The following is a 25,275-nucleotide window of genomic DNA, read 5'->3' on the forward strand; positions in this document are numbered from 1 at the left end:
CTCCTCCTCCTCTTTCCACCTCTTTCCACTTGGCTCTCTTTGACAAACCACACCTCTCCCCTATCAGTCTCCTTCTCCACTCTTCTCTCTCTCTCGATCTCAGCACCTCTTGTTGCACCATCTGCACCACCACCGCCAGCACCTGATCATGTCGCCACCTGTATCTTCCTGCTGCCAATGCTACTGAGCCTGCACTCAGTGCATGCTGCACCGTTCCCACACCTCCACACAAATAACATCTCTCCTCCTGCAACAACCCCCACAATCTCAAGTTTACTGGTGACGGAAGCACATCATACGTAGCCCGCAACAGGAAATTCAACAATATTGGCTCCATCCTCCAAATCTCTTGCCACTTCAATATCCTCACCTGCACACCTTCCCACTTCGTCCAAGCACCTTGCTGTGCCTGACTGACTGCTTTCACATATCCCCTCCTCTTCCTTTTTTCTCAACTCCCTCTCAACCATCTTCCTCCTCTCTTTCACACATGCCTTTCCCCATCGCTCATGCTCCATCCACCCCAAGCCATGCTTCCCATGCTGTACCATCCCCTTGACCTCCTCATGTTGCAACCGCTCCTCCATCTCGTCCACCTCTGCTCTTGCATTCCACTTCCGACTTCCCTTCTTCTCTGGGAGAGCATTCTTTACCACTGCATCACTTGAATCCCGCAACATCATGAACTCCCGCACCCTCACCATCTTAAACTCCTCGGTTAATGATGTCAAGGGAAACTGGAGTTTTCCACCCTGACCATAAAAGGCAATGTTCGTCAAACAGCGTGGCACTCCCAACCACCTCCTCACAAACCCACTCACCACAACCTCCATCCTCTCTACATGCCCAATTGCAATATCAGACATCATCAAAACCCTGGTGTTGGGCTAGCGGCTAGGGTGTCAGCTTAGGATCCTAGGATCCTGGGTTCGAAACCCGGTCGATCGCTGAATTAACGCCAGGGGGGTTGACTCAGCCTGTCATCCTTCCGAGGTCGGCTAATTGAGTACCAGTTCACTGGTAATTCCCTGCTTGTCGTTAAAGGCGGCAAAAAGGGTTGGCGTCAGGAAGGGCATCCGGCCGTAAAACATTGCTTCAAAAAGGGGACCAAAAAAAAAAACAACAACTACCACGGTTCCCGAAAAAGGCCAACCCCCGCTTGCGGGGCAAAATGGCCTCTAAAGGTGGTTTTTTTTTTTTTTTAATCAATGGCCACAATACTCGTGGCATCAACCCAAACTTCAAACACCATACCTTCAACTTACCTGGCAAACCACATCCATCAATCCGCTTCAAACCTCTCAAAAGCTTGTTTCTGACCTCTTCCACTCTTCCCACATCATTCAACTCCACTGTATACCATCTTCCCAAACTCTTCACAGAGGCCTCTACCAATGATGGAACCACCTCCCCTCCCAGCTCAAACCTGTGCATGTTATCCACCACTACTCGTCTCACTATCACACTCCTCGACTTTCTTGCTTTAAATCCCATTCTTGCCCACCGCATCAACCTTTCCAGTCGTCCCAGTACCCCTACTGCTGCATCAGCGGACTGTTGGACAACTGTCAGGTCATCCATGAAAGCAAACATTGCTGGCAACTTCTGACCAGGGGCTAGCTCCACTTCTTTCCCATGTCCACTCACTGCATGTATCAACAACTCCATAACCAGCACAAACAAAATCGGGCTGGTGGTACATCCCATCGGGATCCCCACTTCAAACTTCCGCCACTCTGTTACATAGGACTGTGTCGCAAACTGCATCCAAAACTGATCATAATATGCCACCAAAAAATCCCTAAATCTCCGTGGCACCCAAAAGAAATCCATGGCATACCTAATCAAGGCATGCGGCACTGACCCATATGCATTCTCCAAATCCAGCCATACCACCACCACATCCTTCCTTTGCCTCTTTGCCTCCTGTAACACCTGCCAGACCATTGCCGAGTGTTCAATGCATCCTGGTGATCCTGGTATTCCTGCCTTCTGCACAGAACCATCCACAAAACCATTCCCTCTGATGAAGCCTGAGAGCCGTGCCGCAAAAACACTCATCAATATCTTCCCATCTACATCGAGCAATGATATTGGTCTAAACTGCTCCAGTGTCACGGCCTCCTCCTGCTATATATATATCTTCCCAAATATATATCTATCTTCCTATATATATATATATATATATATATATATATATATATTGTTGCGGATATGAGGACTGTTTTTTTTGATTGTGTGCTTTATTATTATTATTATTGGTTATTCTGCGCCTCCTGCCTCCGGAGCTGTGTAAAGGTCAAAAGGGCGTCCCATAATTAGTCCACAAGCATACACGTCAGCCAATCATAGAATACCCCTGTTCGATAGTTATATCTTATTCTGTGTTTTAGGGTAAGGCTGTGTCTCCCATTAATAGAAGTACTCCATTGCACCAAGTGAAAGAGATAGATTCCCTTCATTCCCATTCCCAAAACCTCCATTCCCCCTTTTCGTCGATTGGAAACTACCTCCGCTCCAATTGCCGCCATTGACCACGAGGCAGGGTTGGGGAAGAAAGGCGGGTCCCCACCTCGTCATAGAGGGGAGGAGTGAGTCAGCCCCACTCAACCAACCACGAACAAGGGGTTGGACTTGGAGAGGGTGTGGAAAGAAACATCGAGGAGGTTCGCGAAGGTTGAGGGGTGGGGCCTATATAACCCACGGCAGGGCGTTTCCCAAGTGGCAGACAAGGGAGATGAGCTTTGACGACAGAGAGACGAGAAGAAGTCCAGGGTTGAACTGCAGCTCGAGCCACCGAAACTGCAGTCACTGCAGCTCGAGCCACCGAAACTGCACTTGCTGCAGCTCGAGCCACTGAAACTGCATTTGCTGCAGCTGGAGCCACCGAAACTGCAGCCACAGCAGCGTGAGGCCTGGACGGCAGTTTGGAGCAGGGCCGCGAAGGGGCGGCGGCTGCCCAACGAGTCGATCGGGGCAGGACTAGTTGGACCTCCCTATCCCGCCAACCAGCCACCCACCTGCCATCCCTATCATCATTCCCCGTGTAAGTATGCTCGTAGTCTGTCTTTTGTCTTGTCCCTGGGTAGTAACAATAAGTCTGTATAAGCTAGTATTTTCACTGTGTCACATGCGTCTCATGTGCTTGTAAATAAACGTGACTGCTGTCTTTTTGCTTATGTGTGTGAATAGTAAATAAATTTAGTAGTATTTCCAAACCTTTCTTTGCCTTCGTTTTCCTCTTTGCATTCAGTCGCTTTAGAGTTTTCCCGATTGAATAGCGGTGGCGCGATCCGGCCAAAGTTTGGGGCAAATCGGGTATTAGTCGGGGAATAACAGTTCGGTCGTGGTAATACCACCGCTCGGTAAATAACATCTTTAACCGCGTCCGTAACAATATATATGGATGGATGGATGGATGGATGGATGGATATACATACATATTGTTGCGGTTTTGAGTTTTGTACAATAAAGGTTAAATTCCCCCCTCATAGTTTAATTACATAACAACATGTAGCCTCGCGATAGTTCAGTTATCTCTTCATATTTGTGAGCATAGTCCTTTTCCTGTGTTAGTTTTGCGTTGAGTAGAATAATGAGAGTTAGGTCCTTTTCATTGTTTCATTGCCTTATGCCGCCTCCATCGCCTTACGCCTCTTTGTGCTGCCTTTGGCTTTTTGGCGTGAATTAACACAAGGCAGGCCTGGCAAATCAAGTAGGGACCGAATGAGGGCGGCAGAGAAGCTGACGGTAAGCGTGAGCCGCCAATCAGGGCTCAAAGGCAGTGGCTGCGGCAATGCGTCACAGGGCGTGGTTGGAACGTTCGAGAGGACTCAGGGCGTGGCAATAAAACCCGTTGCGCGAAGCCCCCATGAGCAGTTCGGTCAGTTATGAGCAGTTGAAGGAGTCTAGGAGTTTGGGGAGAGGTGAGCTTGTGCATTGAGCTATTGGAGAGGCGCGTATTGATGAGAGTTACGAGTTCGGAGAAAAGACGCGCATGAACCAAGTATAAGCGCCCGTATTAAAGTGACGCTCGGTTGAGCTTGAGGCCGAGCCTCTATTGGGTTACGCGAGGGATAGCGCGCCAGTAACTCAACGTGCTGTGGAAAGCCGCCGAGAGACGCGTACATTCCTTCCCGCCTTCCGGCCTCATCTGCCCTTTGTTCGAGAGACGCACTACGAGGGTCCCTTCCACCACCTGCTTGCCTTCATCGCGGGACGTGCTGGGACCATGGAGAGCCACGCCGGGCGCCGCCGCCGTTCCTGGACTACCAAGGCAGCGCGTGAACATCATCCTGCCTGCATTTCCCCTTTGTGAGTGTCATCGGGCCCGTGTCTGGGCAGAGCATAAGACTGTATAAGGCTGCTCTGTGTCTGTCTTCTACCGAATTGTACATATAAGTGTAAATAATAATTAAATCCTGTTATTCCTTTATTCGACCGTCTCGTGTTTTCCATCATTGACTAAGCGTGGTACGAATAGAACCGCTCCAATTGGGTTCCAATACTAGAAAACGGCACGGACCACGTGGTGCGTAATCCGCTTGGTGTACTCAAATTACACGTGGCTCGTGTGAGGCTTGGTTCCCCACTTCCGTGGCAGCGCAGGTATTTAGGTACGTGCGAGACTGGTCCCGAAACCCTACCTTGCGTTTGCCCGGAAGGGGCGTTTCATTCAAGTCTCGGTTACGCCGGCCCAGAAAGAACAAGGGGCTTAATCTCCCCTTGGTAAGGGTAGGAAGGGTGGCGGAAAACCGTAACAATATATATATATACATATTGTTACGGCTGCAACATAACAAAATGTGAAAAAAGTGAAGGGGTCTGAATACTTTCTGAATGCACTGTATACAACAACAACAACATGCATTTTAAAGGCCATTTTCCCTGCTAGAGCGGGGGTTAGCCTTGCGGTCCCCATGACAATCTTCTCCATTTTGCCCTATTTTCTGCATCTCTCCTTGTTAACCCCCTTGCCCGCACTGTATATACAGGGTAATTCACATACGACGTACTATTTTGTTTTTGAATAACTCTGTGTTGCGTGAACCGATTTACTTGTAATTTGCAGCACTTATAGGCAAATGTTCCCCATTTATTATGTGAAAATTTCATTAAAAAATACTTGATACAAATTTAGTTTTTGGTCTCGATATGGCGGCCGTCATTTTTGATGATGGGAAACAGCCTGACATCTTGCCATGACATGGCATGTCGATTAACATGTCGATTAAATTGCTCTTAAACGTTTATAATTATGGAACCGGTCTTGGAGTCAGCTTTCGACTTTTTAGCAGCATAATGTAAAGAAAAAACAGCAAGAATGGCAAGTTACAACAGTCAGGAGCGTGCAAAAGCTGCAACCTGGTATGAGGCCACAAAAAGCTTAATCGAAGTGAAACGACGTCTTCGAACTGAGTTTGGTCGAAGCTGGGTGCTGCCAAGCAATGCATCAATTCTGCGATGGCACACAAGTCTGATGGAAAGGGGCGATGTTCATGATTCCTTCTGGGAGATCACTGATGAAATGCGGCAGAAAACCATGCTCGAATACAAGCAGAGACTGTTCCGATGACGGCTGCCATATCGAGACCCATAACTAAATTTGTATCAATTATTTTTTCATGAAATTTTCACATAATAAATGGGGAACATTTGTCTATAAGTGCTACAAATTACAAGTAAATCGGTTCACGCAACACAGAGTTATTCAAAAACAAAATAGTACGTCGTATGTGAATCACCCTGTATTGTAATTCAGATTCAGTTATATGATTTTTCTGTGTTCGAAAATGAGGATGAATTACTATCGAAACCGAAAAATAGAAGCGTATGCCAAAGATAAGGTCACGGTGAGGTCAAATCACTGATTATATGAATGGAAGACATTTGGCTCACCTTTTCCTGCGTTCCATAAACGCTTGATGTTATGGCCAACGTTGATCTTCGAATACGTATTTCGGGGTGCCCCGATATCACCTTTGTTTCTGAAATACAGCCAATGAATTGATATGCCATCTGCATTTTTGTTTTTTTTCTAAATCCAGAACAAGAGTGCTTTCCTGTGTGGAGTGATGAAAACCTACCGACAGAGAGAGAAGCAAGGTGGCCGGTTGCTCGACAGTGTGAAGGGGCCAGATGAGGCGAAGATTAAGGTGCTGTGAGTTATTGTTGTTTTGTTATTTAGTCATGTTAGCTGAAGCTTCATTATCTGAAGTTTGAATTTTTGACTTGTGTGGATCGTGTGGACTCGGCCTGGGAGCCAGTGATGCATTTATTAACATTTCAAACTCTGAGTGGTTGTGGTTGTGTTGGTGTTAGACGTGTGGATGCTTGGCCTCGCGAGGGTTAAAATACCAGGGTTTACACTTTTTTTTGATACGAATGCAATGAGCACATTCAAATTTCCCTTCCCCGAAGACTGTTCTATGAATGACTGTTCATAGAACCACCTATGACTGTTCATAGAACCAAAGACTGTTCTATGAAAGATAATGTGATGCAATATACGCTGCGGTAAGTGGTGGTAAATCCGGAATTTATTTTTACGACGTTTACAATCTTTATTTTATTTAAATTTAATTATCGGGGCAAGATATTACTGATCAGAGAGGCTGATTTATGGTATGGTAAGTGAAAATGAACTTTTATTTTGGATCTAAAATAAAATGAAATTCTAACACAAGGACTGTGATGCCAGGACGTTTAAAATTATGCAATTTAAACTCCCCGTCTATCTCTGTAAGACAATACAGAATACCATATCAATGTTCGAGCTTAAACTCCAAGCGGTTGCAACGTCAACTATTTCTGGGATCAGGGCACGCATTGGAGACCATGCAAAGTAAATTACCATGACACTCGCGGCAAAAAAGTGAGCTAACCGTTTGGACTAACTTATGGCGCCCTGATAGATTGGGGATGCTGCACACAACCAGACCCATCCACAATCCCCTGTGGGGGTCCAGATCATACCACACCCATGATCAGATCCCACGACCAAATCCTGCCAGATCGGCTCCACTGCTACCTGGCACTTCTTCATTTCCCGGGCGGGAGGGGGGGGGGTGGGGGGGTTGCATGTTTTGATGTAAATGGGGAAGAAAGGAAACCTAGCCTCGCAACTCCAAATGCGGCTGCACGACATAACCCAGTTGTTCTTGACCCTGCTAGCCTCTCCCCACAGCCCCTGCTGCCCTTGAACTTCATGCTCTTTCAAAACGGTCTCTACTGTAATGAGTGGTCAGCTGCTCATGACTCGCTGTACCTCTATCAAATGAACAAGTATATTTGAAAAAGAAACTGGGCTCAGTTTGACATTCCCCTACAGTGGCCCGTCTCTTTTTAAGCTCTCAAGTGACAAATCTCTTTCTTCTCACCCTATTCCATGGGGCCACTAGCACGTGCTCCGGGGTCATTAGCACACACACAGTGTGTGGCGAATTGACGACTCTGGGCACCAAGTCGAACCCCACTGGGTCAAACTGTGCACCCATGAGCTCTGCACCACCACCACGGGCCATCTAGCTTATTCACCACCTCTAAACCCTCTAATTGGCCTGTCACGTGTATGCTTTCTTCCCACTGGAACAGAGCAACATCCACACTGGCGTGATGTCCTTCCAGGCCGTTACTAAGCACACGTCTTTCTTTCCAGTGACCATGGTTCCAAATGCCTTGATTTATGTTCTCTAAGCCTGGTGTTGGCTTGGCGGTTAGGGTGCCGGCTTGGGATCCTCGGATCCTGGGTTCGAATCCCGGTCAATCGCTGAATTAATGCCAGGGGGGTTGACTCAGCCTGTCATCCTTCCGAGGTCGGCAAATTGAGCACCAGTTCACTGGTAATTCCCTGTGTGTCGCAAGAGGTGACTAACAGGGTTGGCGGCAGGAAGGGCATCCGGCCATAAAACATTGCTTCAAAAAGGGGACCAAGGTGCCTGAAAAAGGCCAACCCCCGCTCTGCGGTGAAAAATGGCCTCGAAAGGTAGTTCTTCTTCTTTCCATTGCACCGCTAAAGTTTCATTGTTTATGTTTAAATTTGTTTCCAGATTATTCATTTCTCCCTTCATTTCTGCCAATTTATGCATCAAATTTATTAATTTCTCCCTTCATTTGTTCTGATGCCCTAATTTTTTTCTTCTAGATTTTCATTTATTTCTCTCATTTGTTCCATTATTTGCAGAAACATGTGCCTGGTCGAAATTGCGCCAACCTCCTAGCTGGACTGCTCAGGAGTGGGCGAGGTTCCTACCCTAGGCCTCTCCCCACTAAGCCCCACCCTCTGCTGGCCTCCGAGCATGCGTATGTTATGGACGCATGTGTTTCTGAGCACTTCCGCTATGTTATGGACGATCACCATCTTGTCCATTGTTTCCCGCACAACAAATTTGAAAATAAAATCATTTTAAATTCAACAACGCCAATAAAGCTTTTTTCCCCCAAATTTGATTTTAAATTTCCCTTTGGGATAATGTCGGTGTTGTCAGAAATCACCGTTTTAAATTTCAATTTATAGTATATCAATCCTGATCACCAGATGCTGTCGTGTAAGAATGGGATTCTAACCTTGGTCCAGTTATCCCACTCCTGACACCAAATGTCAGAGGTGTCGTTGACATGGTCACTCTGACCCAGTGGTATTATAAATGCTTCTGCGGGTTCCACAACGGTGGTTAAAATGCGTTTAAAGTTACAAGCATTCCACAAAGTTCATGCAACGTAACTGAAACGGCATTGGAAAAGATGGAAAAAACATTCCTTTACAATCTAAATGGCATTTGTTTTGAACTTGTGCCAAAGACCCCCAGGTTTATTTTTCTAGCAAAATGTGAGACATTCAGCTCACAAAATGCCTCTTTTCTGGTTATTGGCATGGAATAACCTGATTTGAAGTTTGTTTGACTTTTATAGAAAACTTTTTAGTACACTTAGCAAAAGCTAAAAGGAGACTTATTTGTTGTTGTACACCGCACCTTTCCTATGCCATCTCCAGGCATTGCAAATCGTCATTGCTGGGCACCGAAGGGGGCTCGGCAGTGACGCACGCTGAAAGGGAGTACTCAGTTTTCACTCTCGTTTGTTTTCTTGTTTGCTTGTTTGTTTGTCCGGGCGATATCTCAGCCATCCTTTGAGCTAGGAAGCTGAAATTTCGGCACAATAGTGAGCAAGTCCTTTGTCAAAAACGATATTTTTTGTTTTTTGATTAATCAATAAATTGAGGAGTTATTTAATTATTAGCGATTAATTAAGTACTTATTTAATTAATTAAATTTCCTTTCTCTTCTGACCATTAACTCAGGCACCTTTTGAGTTAGGAAGCTGATATTTGGACATGCCAATGACCAGGTGATTTGGCTGCAAAGACTATTTTTGATTTATTAATTAATCGATTAATTATTTAATTATTCGATTAATGACAATTTTTTTTGTTTTTTTTAAGTTACACATTCTGATGAAATGGTGGTGGTTTATGTGTTCTCTGACCAAATTGATTAATAATTTAATTTTTTATGATTATTATTTATTTATTTTCATTATTAATCATTTATTTATTTTCTTTCTCATTTGGCCAATATCTCAGGCACCTTTTGAGCTCAGAAGCTACTATTTGGACATGAGTGACCAAGTGATGTGGCTATCAAGGATATTTTTGATTTACTGATTAATCAATTAATTGATTAATTATTTAATTATTCGATTAATTACTAAAAAAAAAAAAAAAAATTTCAGTTACAGATTCTGATGAAATGGTGGTGGTTTATGTGTTCTGTGACCGAATTGATTAATAATTTAATTTTTTAATGATTATTTATTTATTTTCATTATTAATCATTCATATATTGTACACCGCACCTTTCCTATGCCGTCTCCAGGCATTGCAAATCGTCATTGCCGGGCACCGAAGGGGGCTCGGCAGTGACGCACGCTGAAAGAGAGTACTCAGTTTTCACTCTCGTTGTTTGTTTTCTTGCTTTCTTGTTTGTTTGTTTGTTTGTTTGTTTGTTTGTTTGTTTGTTTGTTTGTTTGTCCAGACGATATCTCAACCATCCTTTGAGCTAGGAAGCTGAAATTTCGGCACAATAGTGAGCAAGTCCTTTGTCAAAAACGGTATTTTTTGTTTTTTGATTAATCAATAAATTGATGAGTTATTTAATTATTAGCGATTAATTAAGTACTTATTTAATTAATCAAATTTCCTTTCTCTTCTGACCATTAACTCAGGCACCTTTTGAGTTAGCAAGCTGATATTTGGACATGCCAATGACCAGGTGATTTGGCTGCAAAGGCTATTTTTGATTTATTAATTAATCAATTAATCGATTAATTATTTAATTATTCGATTAATGACTAAAATGTTTTTTTTTTTTCAGTTACAGATTCTGATGAAATGGTGGTGGTTCATGTGTTCTCTGACCGAATTGATTAATAATTTAATTTTCTAATGATTATTATTTATTTATTTTCATTATTAATCATTTATTTATTTTCTTTCTCATTTGGCCAATATCTCAGGCACCTTTTGAGCTGGGAAGCTAATATTTGGACATGGCAGTGACCAAGTGATGTGGCTATCAAGGATATTTTTGATTTATTGATTAATCATTTAATCGATTAATTATTTATTGGTGAATCAATAAATTATTTCTTTTTTTATTAATGACTTATTTAATTAAATTTCTAAAAGATACATCTTCGGATGAAGCACGAGTGGTTTAGTTATGCTATTAGCCAATTGATTAAGAAAATAATTTGTGATAATCTTTTATTGATTTTAATTATACAATTAATCAATGAATTAGCGTACACCTCTCCCTCCCAAAGCAGCCTCTATGAGCTGCACTGCGGTATTGCCGGGCGCCAAAGGCGCCCCGGCAATGCTGCGCTGTAGGATATTTAATTATTTGGCAAGGGGGCGGTGTACTTTGAATGTATGTGTACTTGTTTTCTTTCTCATTTGGCCAATATCTCAGGCACCTTTTGAGCTGGGAAGCTAATATTTGGACATGACAGTGACCAAGTGATGTGGCTATCAAGGATATTTTTGATTTATTGATTAATCATTTAATCGATTAATTATTATTTATTGATTAATCGATTAATTTATTTATTGATTAATCAATTAATTATTTAATTTTTTATTAATGAGTTATTTAATTAAATTTCTAAAAGATACATCTTCGGATGAAGCACTAGTGGTTTAGTTATGCCATTAGCCAATTGATTAAGAAAATATTTGTGATAATCTTTTGTGAGGTTTACTCTCCATGAAATGGAGAGTAACCTATTATTACTGCTAGAGTTTTTCTTATTATTATTATTATTAGGTTTACTCTCCATGAAATGGAGAGTAACCTATTATTACTGCTAGAGTTTTTCTTATTATTATTCTTCCGCCCTATTTTGCACCTCCGAAAACTTCATAATTAATGTTCTCAGCAACTGCTGGTCGGATTGACAGGAAATTTTCATCAAATGATCGTCTTGGCTCCTATAATTTTTTCATGCTAATTATGACGTCATAGGTCACGTGGTGTGGGCGCCATCTAGTAAAACAAATTCAACTTTTCCCCTCTGTATCTCCGTAACGGCTCAATGGAAAAATTTGAGGAATGGCTCATTCTAAAGAACTCTTCAACGGGAACAAAAGACATGTGTATCGAGTATATTAAAAATGCTAACGTTAAGAGGTAAGAATTCGTCAAACAAAAATTTTTCTCCCCCGAAAATGGGATTTTTTCCCCAGATGCTTAGTTAAAAAAAACTCAGAATGCGAAAATTTTCGAAGTCATACGTCACATGGTTCGGCCGCCATCTTGTTTTCCGTGAAAAAACACAAAAAACCTTTTTTCTCCGCAACGGCTGAACGGATCGAGCCCAACCTTGGCATGCATATTCGCATACCCATGACGAATAAAAAAGTCAGCGAGCACGACGTCATCCGACACATGGTTTCAGAGTTATGACGTTTTAAAGCTCAAACTAGAAATGGAATCACCTCCATAATTTGTGGAGATATCGAGTGGAAACTTTACACAAATGTTCCACATGGGGGGATGTTTCATCGTTACTTGGGACGTTTTGATAAGTCACATGGTTTGGCCGCAATAAATAATGGAAGTTAAATTTTAAAAAGCTTGTAACTCTTGAACCACTGCATGTATCGACTTGAATTTTTAATGCAATGTAGCTCTCATCAAGCGAAGCAAGTGTGCAAACTTTCAAGATGATTGGATGTATGGTCTCGAAGCTATAATAAGTCTTTATTATAAGTCTTTATTGTAAGTCTTTATTGTAAGTCTTATATAAGTATTGTCGCGTAACCGTGGTTAACACCACAGTTACGGATGACCGATTTGCGAGACTTTAACTCCCGAGGCGAACACTCAATGGCGGACTCAAGTTCAACACCAACGCGCGGAATGGCGGGGCGCAGCGAAGGCTCCGCAACCTTATCTATTAAAATCAGACACCCAGGAAAACTGCGTTCAGATATTATGTACAAAAAGTAATATAAGGGTTTATTAGGAAAAGTAAAGCCAGTGAAAAAGCCCGCCGGTAAATCTAATAACTCTAATAAACCTAAATCGGGACGTCCCCACACGACTGACAGCAAACACAAACGAGGGAGATTAATCACGAAAATAACACGTCCCGTCGTTCAAAATATACGCGGAGATCGGGCTTATCTGTCTTTGTCGTCTTGTATTGTTGGTGTCCAGCACCGCTCCTTCCGGCCCGATCGCACACCACGAGGCCCCTCGCTCCAAGCACCACGCGTCCGACGCAGGCCAGCGGCTCCACTTGACCAGGGACAGGAAGGACTCCTTTCAACTCCACTCGACTCGACGCGGGAGTGCTGGCAGCCAAGTGCCAACGAACTGCTCAGTGCCAACTGGGTGTGCTCTCGTGTGTCTCCTGCGACTCCCTACCACCCGAACTGCACTCGAACTGCGACTGGAATGGCGTGTCCTCTCCAACTCTCCACCACCGCTCAACTCTCTGGTGCCTGCCTGCGTCTGCCAGTGCCTGCCACGAACTCAACTCAACTCCTGAAATGGCGTCCGACCGTCGCCTATATTGGTGGCCGATGACGTCACATTGCGCACTCCTCAGCCAATCAAAGCCTCCCGCGACTCCTGACATCTCCCCCGTTACGCGACCCTGCGGTCCTGGCATAACACGTGCCGGCCAGGTTTGTAGGCCTTTGAGGTGCGCAGGCGAGGTTTGTAGGCCTTGGAGGTGTAAACGGTGGCGGTGTATTGTGGCGGTGTTCTTGGCCTGGTGGTGCCCATTTATTACGAAGTCAATGTCAGGGAAAGGGAATTATTTAATGTTGCACTAAGGACCTAACTAATGTTTATGTGGTTTGCAGTGCCATAAAGGACAAAGGTTTGATTACTAGGTGATACTCACAGGGGCGTTACCTTTAATCCCTCACTATTTAACACTCGAATCTCCAGGTAGATCCACACTCATACATCTTACCCCGACAACCGCCTGAACATCAATAACTTATTACATGTAGAGTCCCTGTCACGACAGCCGAATACCTACCTATTCAGATCTACCTAGCTCTAGATGTTGCATTACCAAATTCATAACACAGCCCCCCCCCTGGAACCGTAGCTCCTGCAAGGTTCACCGCAGGGCTACCATTCCAGCCTTAACACTTACTGTCACACACTTAATTAACCCATGAAATAAATCAGGAAGGGCTGTGGGAAGTGAGTCGGACTACCTACCTACACTTCCTTAACATGCTGAACCCCTTAACCATCATGCAAGTATGTACATCTTCTTCGTTGTTCCTGTGGAGGGAGGAAACAACAACACACAACACTAACTTAACCACAAAACTTAACCATCTTTCCAAAACTCAAAACTCTAACCTTTGTACATACCCCGGTCTACAGACCGCGTCCCCCGGTGGATGCCACAAGACACAACCTTACCTGCGGGGCCATCCCCAATGCATCCCCCTAAATTTCCACGGGCCCTGTCCAGATGTTACAGGTGAGTGACACGGCTCGGTGGATTTCGCCCACATTCATGCTACACAGACCCCTTAACCACTCATTCTCATTCCATAGGTCATCAAGGCATTTCAAAAATCAATAAGGTTCTTATTTCAATACACCCCCTGCAGGACCATGGCATTGATGTCATTCACGTGTGTGTGCATTCCTCAACTAGGCAGCGGGGAGGTACCGCACAAAAAGATGGTGGGGGGCACATCAGGCTGTGGTGCCCGCAGTCCCAAAAACAAGTCAACCGACTTACAAGTTCATTGCCCCCCCCCCCTTTACCTCTTGGCCCCATGACAGCCCAACAGCCCCTTTCCGCCGTTACCTCGCCGGTGAGGGTCTCCACACACACCAGGCTCCTTTGCCTCCTGCTTTCGCGCAGCAACACGGGTCACCGGGGGACTTCCTCACCCCGCGGCGCCCAACCAGACCCTCCACCGACGAGCTCCAATTTCCAGTTACCACCGGCTGCCAGGGGTAATTGCCGCAGAGGGGGGCCCGCAGGCATCGCTCCTCAGAGCTTGCTCTGTACCTGCGGACACACACACCTTCCCCACCCACAAGACCCCAAAACACACTTCCTCCCCCGCTGCCATTCCATTCTCCACACAACTCAGCACAATTCAGTACAATTCCATAGATGGTGTAAAAGGTGTTACAAGGCTTGCCATGGCCTGCTACATGTGAAATTCCCCTTCACAGTTCGAATCATTGAATCCTTACACATTTCCATTAGCACATTTCCAAAAAGCACAATTATCGCCCCTCATTATCTCCAATAATCATCACACACTCTCCAGGTTCCACTCTCACGACCACATCAAAACACGTAACCACAATACAAAAACATACGCCACCCACAAGACACTGTGGCTCCCATTCCATCCCCTCACCGGCCATGTCATCACTCTCACCCGCCTCCCAACTCCAAATTACATGTCCCCAATTTCCCAAAGCAAATCCTGAAGCCTGGGACAGTACTCCTCAAAACACTCACCTCAAGTGCAGGTAGTTGCAGGTTGGTCAGGTTCAAAGTGCAATCCACCCATACAATTCCCAAAATTTCACATTGGGCCTACCAAATCCTTCCAAATTTTCTTTTGTCCCCACTACACTGGCAGGTATGTGGATCCGCATCCAACGGTGATCATCACTACACAACTACCTGTGGCCACGACAGCTCTGCACCTCTACCGTGCAAGGGTCACCGGGACAAGGTGAGCAGTCAAAACGCCAACATGGCCCATGAGTGTCCATAAGGGTGCGACCCACCATCCATCCTTCGGCCCCCCTGCGAGGAACACAGCTGCAGCAGCCCCAGCTGGCCAATGTGGTGAGCACTTGCTGCCACAACACCCACTACCGCACACACAACCTCGGCCCTGGGGGGCACGGTCGCAGTGCGTGGCATCCCTACAGCCACGTCCCCTGCACCTCCCCATCATCCCCCAGTCCGACTACAGAACTGCAGCCCCCCAGTGCTCACCCACACTTGACCACACCAAGGTCCAGTCAACAGCCATGCTCCACCAGGAGACTCACCCAGAAGACATGGTCCACACACCTCGGACACGCACAGCACCACGTTGACCCTCAGGCTACACAACTACATCCCCATCATCCCGCGTCCCAAATATCAGCACAGTTGCCCCCGCAACCAGTTGAAAGCTGTCTTGCTACCCTATTAATTTCATCACAGCCTCCAACACTTTGGTCTACACACCCGGATCAATAATGGCGTCACTGTACAGTGTCCACCATGACATTTCAAAATCCACCCTTAAATTTCCATCTAACCCACAGATTACCCATGCCAACCATTTGTCACATTTCACTCACCTCACCAAAGGAGGATGCTTTGCCATACACATGCCAGCCGAGCATGGCCCATATGCTCGGCTCGTTACACATCTCCCGATTCACATCCCCATGGCTCTCTTCCCAACCCGAGAGTCCATAAATCACAACGGAGCATCTGTGGAAGGTCACTCACACCATCACGTTCCACAGATGCCCCAATGGTTGTCCGGCAGGCTATCTCCATCCCTGTCCATTCGGTTTGACCCGCGTCCATAGACCAACCACCATGCCAGGTCACCACATGCTGGTTGTCCCAGAGTCCCTGGAGGAGAGTGCCAGGCCGCATGCCCGGGTGGTCACCACATCAGTCCCAAGTTGGCCGTCCACAGTGCCACCACCAAAGCGCGACCCACAACACCTCCCCCTAGTGGTCCTCAATATTTGCCATCCCAGGCTTGAGAAACCACCTCGGACCTCCCTGGAGGTCTTAACCCCCACCAGGGTCCGGTGACCCTGCCGGCCCGAGCCACCAGCTCGGACGGCGCCCCGACGGACAAGGGACGCCACACTCCACCAGACCCCCCGTGGGACCCAGGTCGTACCTCGACACCCAAGGCTGGACCCCACGTCCAAATCTCGCCATCACAGCCCCCCAGCTGGCCGGCATACCCAAATTTTGAAAGGGGCAACTTTTGCCCGAGGCCATCACCCATGACCTCTCCATATCCAGATCCCGCAGCCCGGGGACCAATCCAAACCATGGCTGCTCCAAATCAATTTCCCATTGTAATTTTATTTTACAAATTTTCATTCCCACTGCCATTCCGCAGCTGCAGGGAACAACCTCTACCACCGGTTGTTCTGCCCCTCCCTGCAGTTGATCCAAATTCCCTACAGGGACCAAATCTCCAGAAGCTCTATCTCCCGATCCTCCAAGATCCAAATCCAGCCCGGAGCCAACACACTCCCCCAACTGGTTGTCCAATTTTGGAGCCTCTGTTTCCAAATAGCAGTGTACAGTGAGCGTCCCCTCGGTCATTCCAACCACCTCCTCGGACCAACTCACCTCTTCCCCCAGACTCCTTTGGGCCTGAACAAGCTCTACCTCCATGGGACTGTCACAGGTCTCCAGCCGCTGGATCAAATCATCCTCATCATTACAAATCATTCCTGGCCCCGCCAGGCTTTGATCAATATCCCCAATAAATACCTGGTCCGGCTCCATTGCACGGACCCCCAAAAACTCTACCCCCTCTTGCTCCGCACCACCGCCCTGGTGCTGCACAATTCCAAATTCATCCCCCGGTTGGGGTGTTGTGACATCCACACGGTCCCGATAAACAACCAGGCCAGAATGTGGGAAACATTCCCCATTACAACTCTCACATTCCAAATTTCCTTCCCCGCTCACCTGTGGACACTCCACGTTTACCTGCAGGCATTCCCCATCTACCTGTACACATTCCCCATCCACCTGTGGACATTCCCCATCCACCTGTGCACCTGCGGTCTCCCCATTTACTTCAATTGCCATTCCCTGTGCAATTCCCTGCTTGTGAGCAACATGCACATCTGCATGGGCCGTACTCTCTCCTGTTCCCAATCTAGCTTCCCCCCATTCCGATTCAATTTTTGCCACCTTTGGCTTCTCCTGTGCCCCCATTTGAGTTTCTACTTTACCCTCAAATTTTCCCAGTCTGTCCGTAATTTGGTTTTGCACTCTCCCTTCTATGCCATCGATTCGTTCCCCCAGCTGCTGTGCCATTTCCCCAATTTTTTCTTCCAATTGTTCATTCCTTTCCTTTATTTCATTCCTCCATTCCTTCCCCTGGGACTCCATTTTATTTTCCATCCCTCTTTTCATTTGTCCCATCTCATTACTCATTTTATTTTCCAGCCCATCAATTTTATTTTTCAATTCCCGACTGGCTCGCTCACTGTTCTTTTCCATCCCTTCAATTTGTTCCTCCAATCGATCACTCATTCCCTTCATTCCTTCCCTACATTCCTTACTCATTTTATTTTCCAGCCCGTCAATTTTATTTTTCAACCCACTTTTCATTTCTTCCATTTTTCGAAGCAATTGACCCAACATCTGGTCGGTTGTCGGGGCCGTTCCTACTACTCCCGACTCCCCGGTGGGGGAGGGGGATAAGTTGGTGCTCGGGACGAGGGAGGTTCCAAGGCTCACCTCTGCATCTAATTCCCCTATTTCCGGCTCACTCCCGACGCTGACGGAGGCCTCGCTGCGCACCTCCATTTCGTCGACCTCCGACATCCGCCTTTCGGAAGGTTGTTTCCCGCGCGCGTATTTATTTTAATACCAAAAACACAATTTAAATTTGACGAAGACGCGATATCGCGCTCCGTATGCCCAATTGATTATTAAATTTCTCCGCCTCGCCTATACAAATTTTTCGTTCGAACGTCGGACGCAATGTACGCCCGACCGTGTCGATGTCTCGCCGCGGACAAAAAAAATTTGTCCGACGGGTTCAAATCCCACTCCTGACACCACTTGTCGCGTAACCGTGGTTAACACCACAGTTACGGATGACCGATTTGCGAGACTTTAACTCCCGAGGCGAACACTCAATGGCGGACTCAAGTTCAACACCAACGCGCGGAATGGCGGGGCGCAGCGAAGGCTCCGCAACCTTATCTATTAAAATCAGACACCCAGGAAAACTGCGTTCAGATATTATGTACAAAAAGTAATATAAGGGTTTATTAGGAAAAGTAAAGCCAGTGAAAAAGCCCGCCGGTAAATCTAATAACTCTAATAAACCTAAATCGGGACGTCCCCACACGACTGACAGCAAACACAAACGAGGGAGATTAATCACGAAAATAACACGTCCCGTCGTTCAAAATATACGCGGAGATCGGGCTTATCTGTCTTTGTCGTCTTGTATTGTTGGTGTCCAGCACCGCTCCTTCCGGCCCGATCGCACACCACGAGGCCCCTCGCTCCAAGCACCACGCGTCCGACGCAGGCCAGCGGCTCCACTTGACCAGGGACAGGAAGGACTCCTTTCAACTCCACTCGACTCGACGCGGGAGTGCTGGCAGCCAAGTGCCAACGAACTGCTCAGTGCCAACTGGGTGTGCTCTCGTGTGTCTCCTGCGACTCCCTACCACCCGAACTGCACTCGAACTGCGACTGGAATGGCGTGTCCTCTCCAACTCTCCACCACCGCTCAACTCTCTGGTGCCTGCCTGCGTCTGCCAGTGCCTGCCACGAACTCAACTCAACTCCTGAAATGGCGTCCGACCGTCGCCTATATTGGTGGCCGATGACGTCACATTGCGCACTCCTCAGCCAATCAAAGCCTCCCGCGACTCCTGACATCTCCCCCGTTACGCGACCCTGCGGTCCTGGCATAACACGTGCCGGCCAGGTTTGTAGGCCTTTGAGGTGCGCAGGCGAGGTTTGTAGGCCTTGGAGGTGTAAACGGTGGCGGTGTATTGTGGCGGTGTTCTTGGCCTGGTGGTGCCCATTTATTACGAAGTCAATGTCAGGGAAAGGGAATTATTTAATGTTGCACTAAGGACCTAACTAATGTTTATGTGGTTTGCAGTGCCATAAAGGACAAAGGTTTGATTACTAGGTGATACTCACAGGGGCGTTACCTTTAATCCCTCACTATTTAACACTCGAATCTCCAGGTAGATCCACACTCATACATCTTACCCCGACAACCGCCTGAACATCAATAACTTATTACATGTAGAGTCCCTGTCACGACAGCCGAATACCTACCTATTCAGATCTACCTAGCTCTAGATGTTGCATTACCAAATTCATAACAGTATTTATATAAGTCTTTATTGTTGAAAGAAGAAGAAACACACCATTTTCCGTTCCAGGCCACGTCTCCCAGTGCTATTGCCATTTTAAGTTTTAATTTCCTTTAAAAAACATTTTCTCTGCAATAATAGGGCCGATTGAGATAAAATTTTCACCATAGGAGGGACTCGGTCTGTAGAATATTTTAATGGTAAATATGACGTCGTAGGTCACGTGGTTCAGCCGCCATATTGTTTTTCGTGAACACACGAAAAACCCTTTTTCTCTGCAACGGATGAACAGATCGAGGCCAAACTTTGCAAGCAGAATCGCATGCCCATGACGAACAAAAAAGTCAACGAGGGCGACGTCATCCGGTACATGGTTTCAGAGTTATGACGTTTTTAAGCACTAGGGCATGCCCGTACTATATATAAGCTAGGACGTGCCCGTACGTGGGTGCCCGTTCCTTGCCAAAAAAAAAAAAAAAAAAAATTTGTGTAGGGGTGTGTGTGTGTAAACATCCTAGGGCGTGCTCGTACGTGGGTGCAAAAAAACATGCGTGCAAACAACAACAACAAAAAAAAACTTTGAAACCACGTGGCAGTAACGACCACAGAACCCCCCCCCCCCCTCTATTTACATGAATGGTTTGGTCCATTCGCAACGACCACAGAACCCCCCCCTCTATTTACATGCAATGGTTTGGTCCATTCGCAACGCCAAAGCGAACGGCGAACGGCTAAATCGCCATAGCTCGGTAAGTACTTGTCCGATTAATTTCAAACCTTGAAAAGGCACATCCTCGGGTCCCCAGCAATATACCTGGCAAGTTTAAAGTATATCGGACCCGTGGTTGTCGAGAAACAGCGGTCACAGACAAACAAACAAACGTACAAACGTACAAACAAACACACAGAGATTACTGGAATTATAGATAGATGAACCTTTAAAACCTAGCTCCTCCCTCATTTTTGATCCAATCGAGGAGAAAATTCACAGATCTGTTCAGCATGTCAGTCTACTAAAATGTCATTTTAGAATTTGCGATAGGTCACGTGGTTTGGCAGATATCGTTAATTAAACGAAAAAAAAATTTTAAATGGATATCTCTTGAATCGCTTTATTGATCGACGTGAAACTTCATACTGTAGTAGAAGTCATGAAGAGTAACAAGTGTGCAAAATCTCAAGATGATTGGATGTACGGTCTGGAAACTAGAAGTTGTTATTGCCTGAAGAAGAAGAACCACACCACTTTTGTTTGACCAGGCCATGTGACATAACCACCTCACGAGCTAAGGGTAGCTCGAAATTAAATTGTCTTCGGATTTGGCAGTCGCTAGAGGGTGTTAACATTCGAATGCAACAAATCTGGGCAAATTCTGATGAATTTTCGTAAAACTACACGATATTGTCATTTACATTGGAAAATAACATTGTAAAACTCTTCGCCGCCTCGGCTTATTTCTCGCTCTGAAGTTCATCCTGTCTTCAATTTTAAGGAGAAAGAGAGGTATCTGCAAGCAATGGTGACCTTTATTTTGTGGAAATCCGATTTAAAATGACGAAGTTATTCAAAATCTAACATTTTAAATGGGTCGCATTTCCAAAGTGAAATCTTCCACAGGTAAAATATCCACACGTGCAGGCAGATCTTACGGCGTCAATTTGGCTCCGATTTCAAATCGGATTTCGATTGTCGCCTTGCCTTGGATGAGTTAACAAAATACCACAACAAATTTGGTGACAATCATGAAAAATTTGACCAAGTTCGATCGACGGGATACTTCGTTCTTCCGCTGACATACGGCATGGGCCACGGATGACGTCATGCCACGGCATGACGTTCTTCGACGGGTGGCAGATATCGTTAATTAAACGCAAATATTTTTTTAAAGGGATGGGGTGGGGGGATGTGTGTGTGTTTGTGTGGAGGGGTGTGCTTGTGGGGGGAGGGGTGTGGGGGTGTTCGTGTGTGGGTGTGTGTGTATATATGTGTGTGTGTGTGTGTGTGTGTGTGTGTGTGTGTGTGTGTGTGTGTGTGTGTGTGTGTGTGTGTGTGTACGTGTGGAGGGGTGTGCATGTGGGGGAGGGGTGTGGGGGTGTTTGTGTGTGTGCATGTGTGTTAGGGTTGGGGGGGGGGGATGTGTGCGTGTGTGTGTGTGTGTGTGTGTGTGTGTGTGTGTGTGTGTGTGTGTGTGTGTGTGTGTGTTGGGGGTGGGGGGATGTATGCGTGTGTTTGTGTTAGGGTGCGGTGTGTGTGTGTGTGTGTGTGTGTGTGTTGGGGTGGGGGGGTGTGTGCGTGTGTGTGTGTGTGTGTGTGTGTTGGGGGTGGGGGTGGGAGGACGTGTGCATGTGTTTGTGTGTGTGTATGTGGGTGGGGGGTAGGGGGAATGTGTGTGTGTGTGGGGCATGGGGGTGTGTGTCGGGGGATGTGTGTGTGGGATGTGTCTTGGGGTTGGGGGGAGGGGGATGCGCGCTTGTCTGGATATGTGTGTGCGTGTGGGGGGAGGGGTGTGCGCGTGTTTGTGTGTGTGTGTGGATGTGTGTGTGTGTGTGTGTAGGTGGGGGTAGGGGGGATGTGTGTGTGTGTATGTGTGTGTGTGTTGTGTGTGTGTTGTGTGTGTGTGTGTGTTGTGTGTGTGTGTGTGTGTAGGGGGGATGTGTGTGTGTGTGTGGGGGGAGGGATGTGTGTGTGTGTGGGGGGAGGGATGTGTGTGTGTGTGTGGGGGGAGGGATGTGTGTGTGTGTGTGTGGGGGAGGCATGTGTGGGTGTGGGTGGGTGTGTGTGTGTTTGGAGGGGTGTGCGTGTGGGGGGAGGGGTGTGGGAGGGGGTAGGGGGGATGTGTGGGTGTGTGTGTGTGTGTGTGTGTGTGTGTGTGTGTGTGTGTGTGTGTGTGTGTGTGTGTGTGTGTCGGGGTTGTATCCAAGGGGGTTGTGTCAAAGCATGTCCAATGAAAGTGGGGTTGTATCACAAGTGGGGTTGTATCAAAAGTGGGGTTGTATCAACAGTGGGGTTGCATCAAAAGTGGGTGCGAGTAAACCGGTCATCACTGCCAGCAGTTTTAAAGTGGCAGTTCTAGTTATTAGGTTTACTCTCCATGAAATGGAGAGTAACCTATTATTACTGCTAGAGTTTTTCTTATTAGGTTTACTCTCCATGAAATGGAGAGAAACTATTATTACTGCTAGAGTTTTTCTTATTAGGTTTACTCTCCATGAAATGGAGAGTAACCTATTATTACTGCTAGAGTTTTTCTTATTATTATTATTATTATTACTAGGGCATGCCCGTACTATATCTATATCTAAAATTATATCCCCCCCCCTCTATTTACATGAAATGGTTTGGTCCAAAGCGAACGGCTTGCGAGTGGTGACAATCCCCCCCCTCTATTTACATGCAATGGTTTGGTCCAAAGCGAACGGCTTCCGGAGTTTGGTAAAGAAATCGCCATCGCGTGCACAAACGCGCAGGAAAGCGAATGAATCGCAAATTCGTTTTTATTAGTTGTAAAACATAGTTTAACGCCAACATAGTTTGCAAACGTGAAATAAATGAATACGCTCTCAAATGTGCCATCCGAGGCAGAGTGTGCCCGCCACGTTCGGCACACGCGATCGTTCGCTGCTCTCTGATTGGTTGAATCGTTTTTTGGACATAGCTCGGTAAGTAATTGTCCGATTAATATGAAACCTTGAAAAGGCACATCCTCGGGTCCCCAGCAATATACCTGGCAAGTTAAAAGTATATCGGACCCGTGGTTGTCGAGAAACAGCGGTCACAGACAAACGTACAGACAGAGATTACTGGAATTATAGATAGATTATTATTCTTCCACCCTATTTTGCACCTCCGAAAACTTCATAATTAAGTTTCTCAGCAACCGCTGGTCGGATTGACAGGAAATTTTCATCAAATGATCGGCTAGGCTCGTAGAATTTTTGAATGCTAATGATGACGTCATAGGTCACGTGGTATTGGCGCCATCTTGTAAAACACCTTCAACTTTGCCCCTCTGTATCTCCGAAACGGCTCAATGGAAAAATTTGAGGAATGGCTCATTCTAAAGAACTCTGCAACGGGAACAAAAAACATGTGTATTGAGTATATCAAAAATGCTAACGTTAAGAGGTTAGAATTCGTCAAACACAGTTTTTCTCCCCCGAAAAAGAGATTTTTCCCCCAGATGCTTAGTTAAAAAAAACTCAGAATGCGAAAATTTTCGAAGTCATACGTCACATGGTTCGGCCGCCATCTTGTTTTCCGTGAAAAAACACAAAAAACCCTTTTTCTCCGCAACGGCTGAACGGATCGAGCCCAAACTTGGCATGCGTATTCGGATACCCATGACAAACAAAAAAGTCAGCGAGCACGACGTCATCCGACACGTGGTTTCAGAGTTATGACGTTTTCAAATCTCAAACTAGAAATGGAATCACCTCCATAATTTGTGGAGGTATCGAGTGGAAACTTTACACAAATGTTCCTCATGGGGGGATGTTTAATCGTTAAAGTCACATGGTTTGGCCGCAATAAATAATGGAAGTTAAATTTTTAAAAGCTTGTAACTCTTGAACCACTGCATGGATCGACTTGAATTTTTAATACAATGTAGCGCTCATCGGGTGGAATAAGTGTGCAAAATTTCAAGATGATTGGATGTACGGTCGCGAAGCTAAAGTCTTTATTGTTGAAAGAAGAACAAACACACCATTTTGTCCTCCCAGGCCACATCTCCCAGTGCTTTTGCCATTTTCAGTTTTAATTTCCTTTAAAAAACATTTTCTCTGCAATAATAGGGCCGATTGAGATAAAATTTTCACCATAGGAGGGACTCGGTCTGTAGAATATTTTAATGGTAATTATGACGTCGCAGGTCACGTGGTTCGGCCGCCATCTTGTTTTTCGTGAAAACACGAAAACCCCTTTTTCTCTGCAACGGCTGAACAGATCGAGGCCAGACTTTGCAAGCAGAATCGCATGCCCATGACGAACAAAAAAGTCAGCGAGGGCGACGTCATCCGACACATGGTTGCAGAGTTATGACGGTTTAAAGCATGAACCTTTAAAACGTAGCTCCTCCCTCATTTTTGATCCAATCGAGGAGAAACTTCACAGGTCTGTTCAGCATGTCAGTCTACTAAAATGTCGTTTTAGAATTTGCGATAGGTCACGTGGTTTAGCAGATATCGTTAATTAAACGATTTTTTTTTTAAAAATGGATATCTCTTGAATCGCTTTATTGATCGACGTGAAACTTCACACTCTAGTCGAAGTCATGAAGAGTAACAAGTGTGCAAAATTTCAAGATGATTGGATGTACGGTCGCGAAGCTATGTCTTTATTGTTGAAAGAAGAAGAAACACACCAATTTGTCCCTGCCAGAACGTGTTCACGATAACGCGATCTCCCGCGGTCATTTCAACAACAAATGAAATTCCAATTGCAGAATTATCAATAGGTAAGGCATATTAACAAACGAATGAAACAGATTTGCTCCAATGCTGACTATTTTTAACTCGATCGTATTTCACTCAAAGTTATGAGCGCCTGAAGAAGAAGAAGAAGCGTTTAGCTTCTCAGATAAAATAAATAATTCTGTCTGCAATTTCAGGTTAATTTACTTTTTAAAATGGCTTTTTCTGCAATCAGTGC

The 25,275-nt window shown here is 45.8% G+C and overlaps 1 protein-coding gene across 2 annotated transcripts in view; it reads left to right on the top strand.

Annotated features, from left to right (window-relative positions):
• Positions 1 to 25,275, top strand: part of LOC137421039 (heterogeneous nuclear ribonucleoprotein Q) — a 142,069-nt gene that overhangs the window by 71,165 nt on the left and 45,629 nt on the right. For both annotated transcript variants that reach the window (XM_078771985.1, XM_078771986.1), the window contains exon 5: positions 6,048 to 6,155. In XM_078771985.1, the coding sequence (XP_078628111.1) occupies positions 6,048 to 6,155 (108 nt within the window). The remainder of the gene's footprint in view (positions 1 to 6,047; positions 6,156 to 25,275) is intronic.

This window comes from Myxine glutinosa, chromosome 2 (genome assembly GCF_964187855.1).
Source record: "Myxine glutinosa chromosome 2, kmMyxGlut1.1, whole genome shotgun sequence".
NCBI classification, from domain to species: Eukaryota; Metazoa; Chordata; class Myxini; order Myxiniformes; family Myxinidae; genus Myxine; species Myxine glutinosa.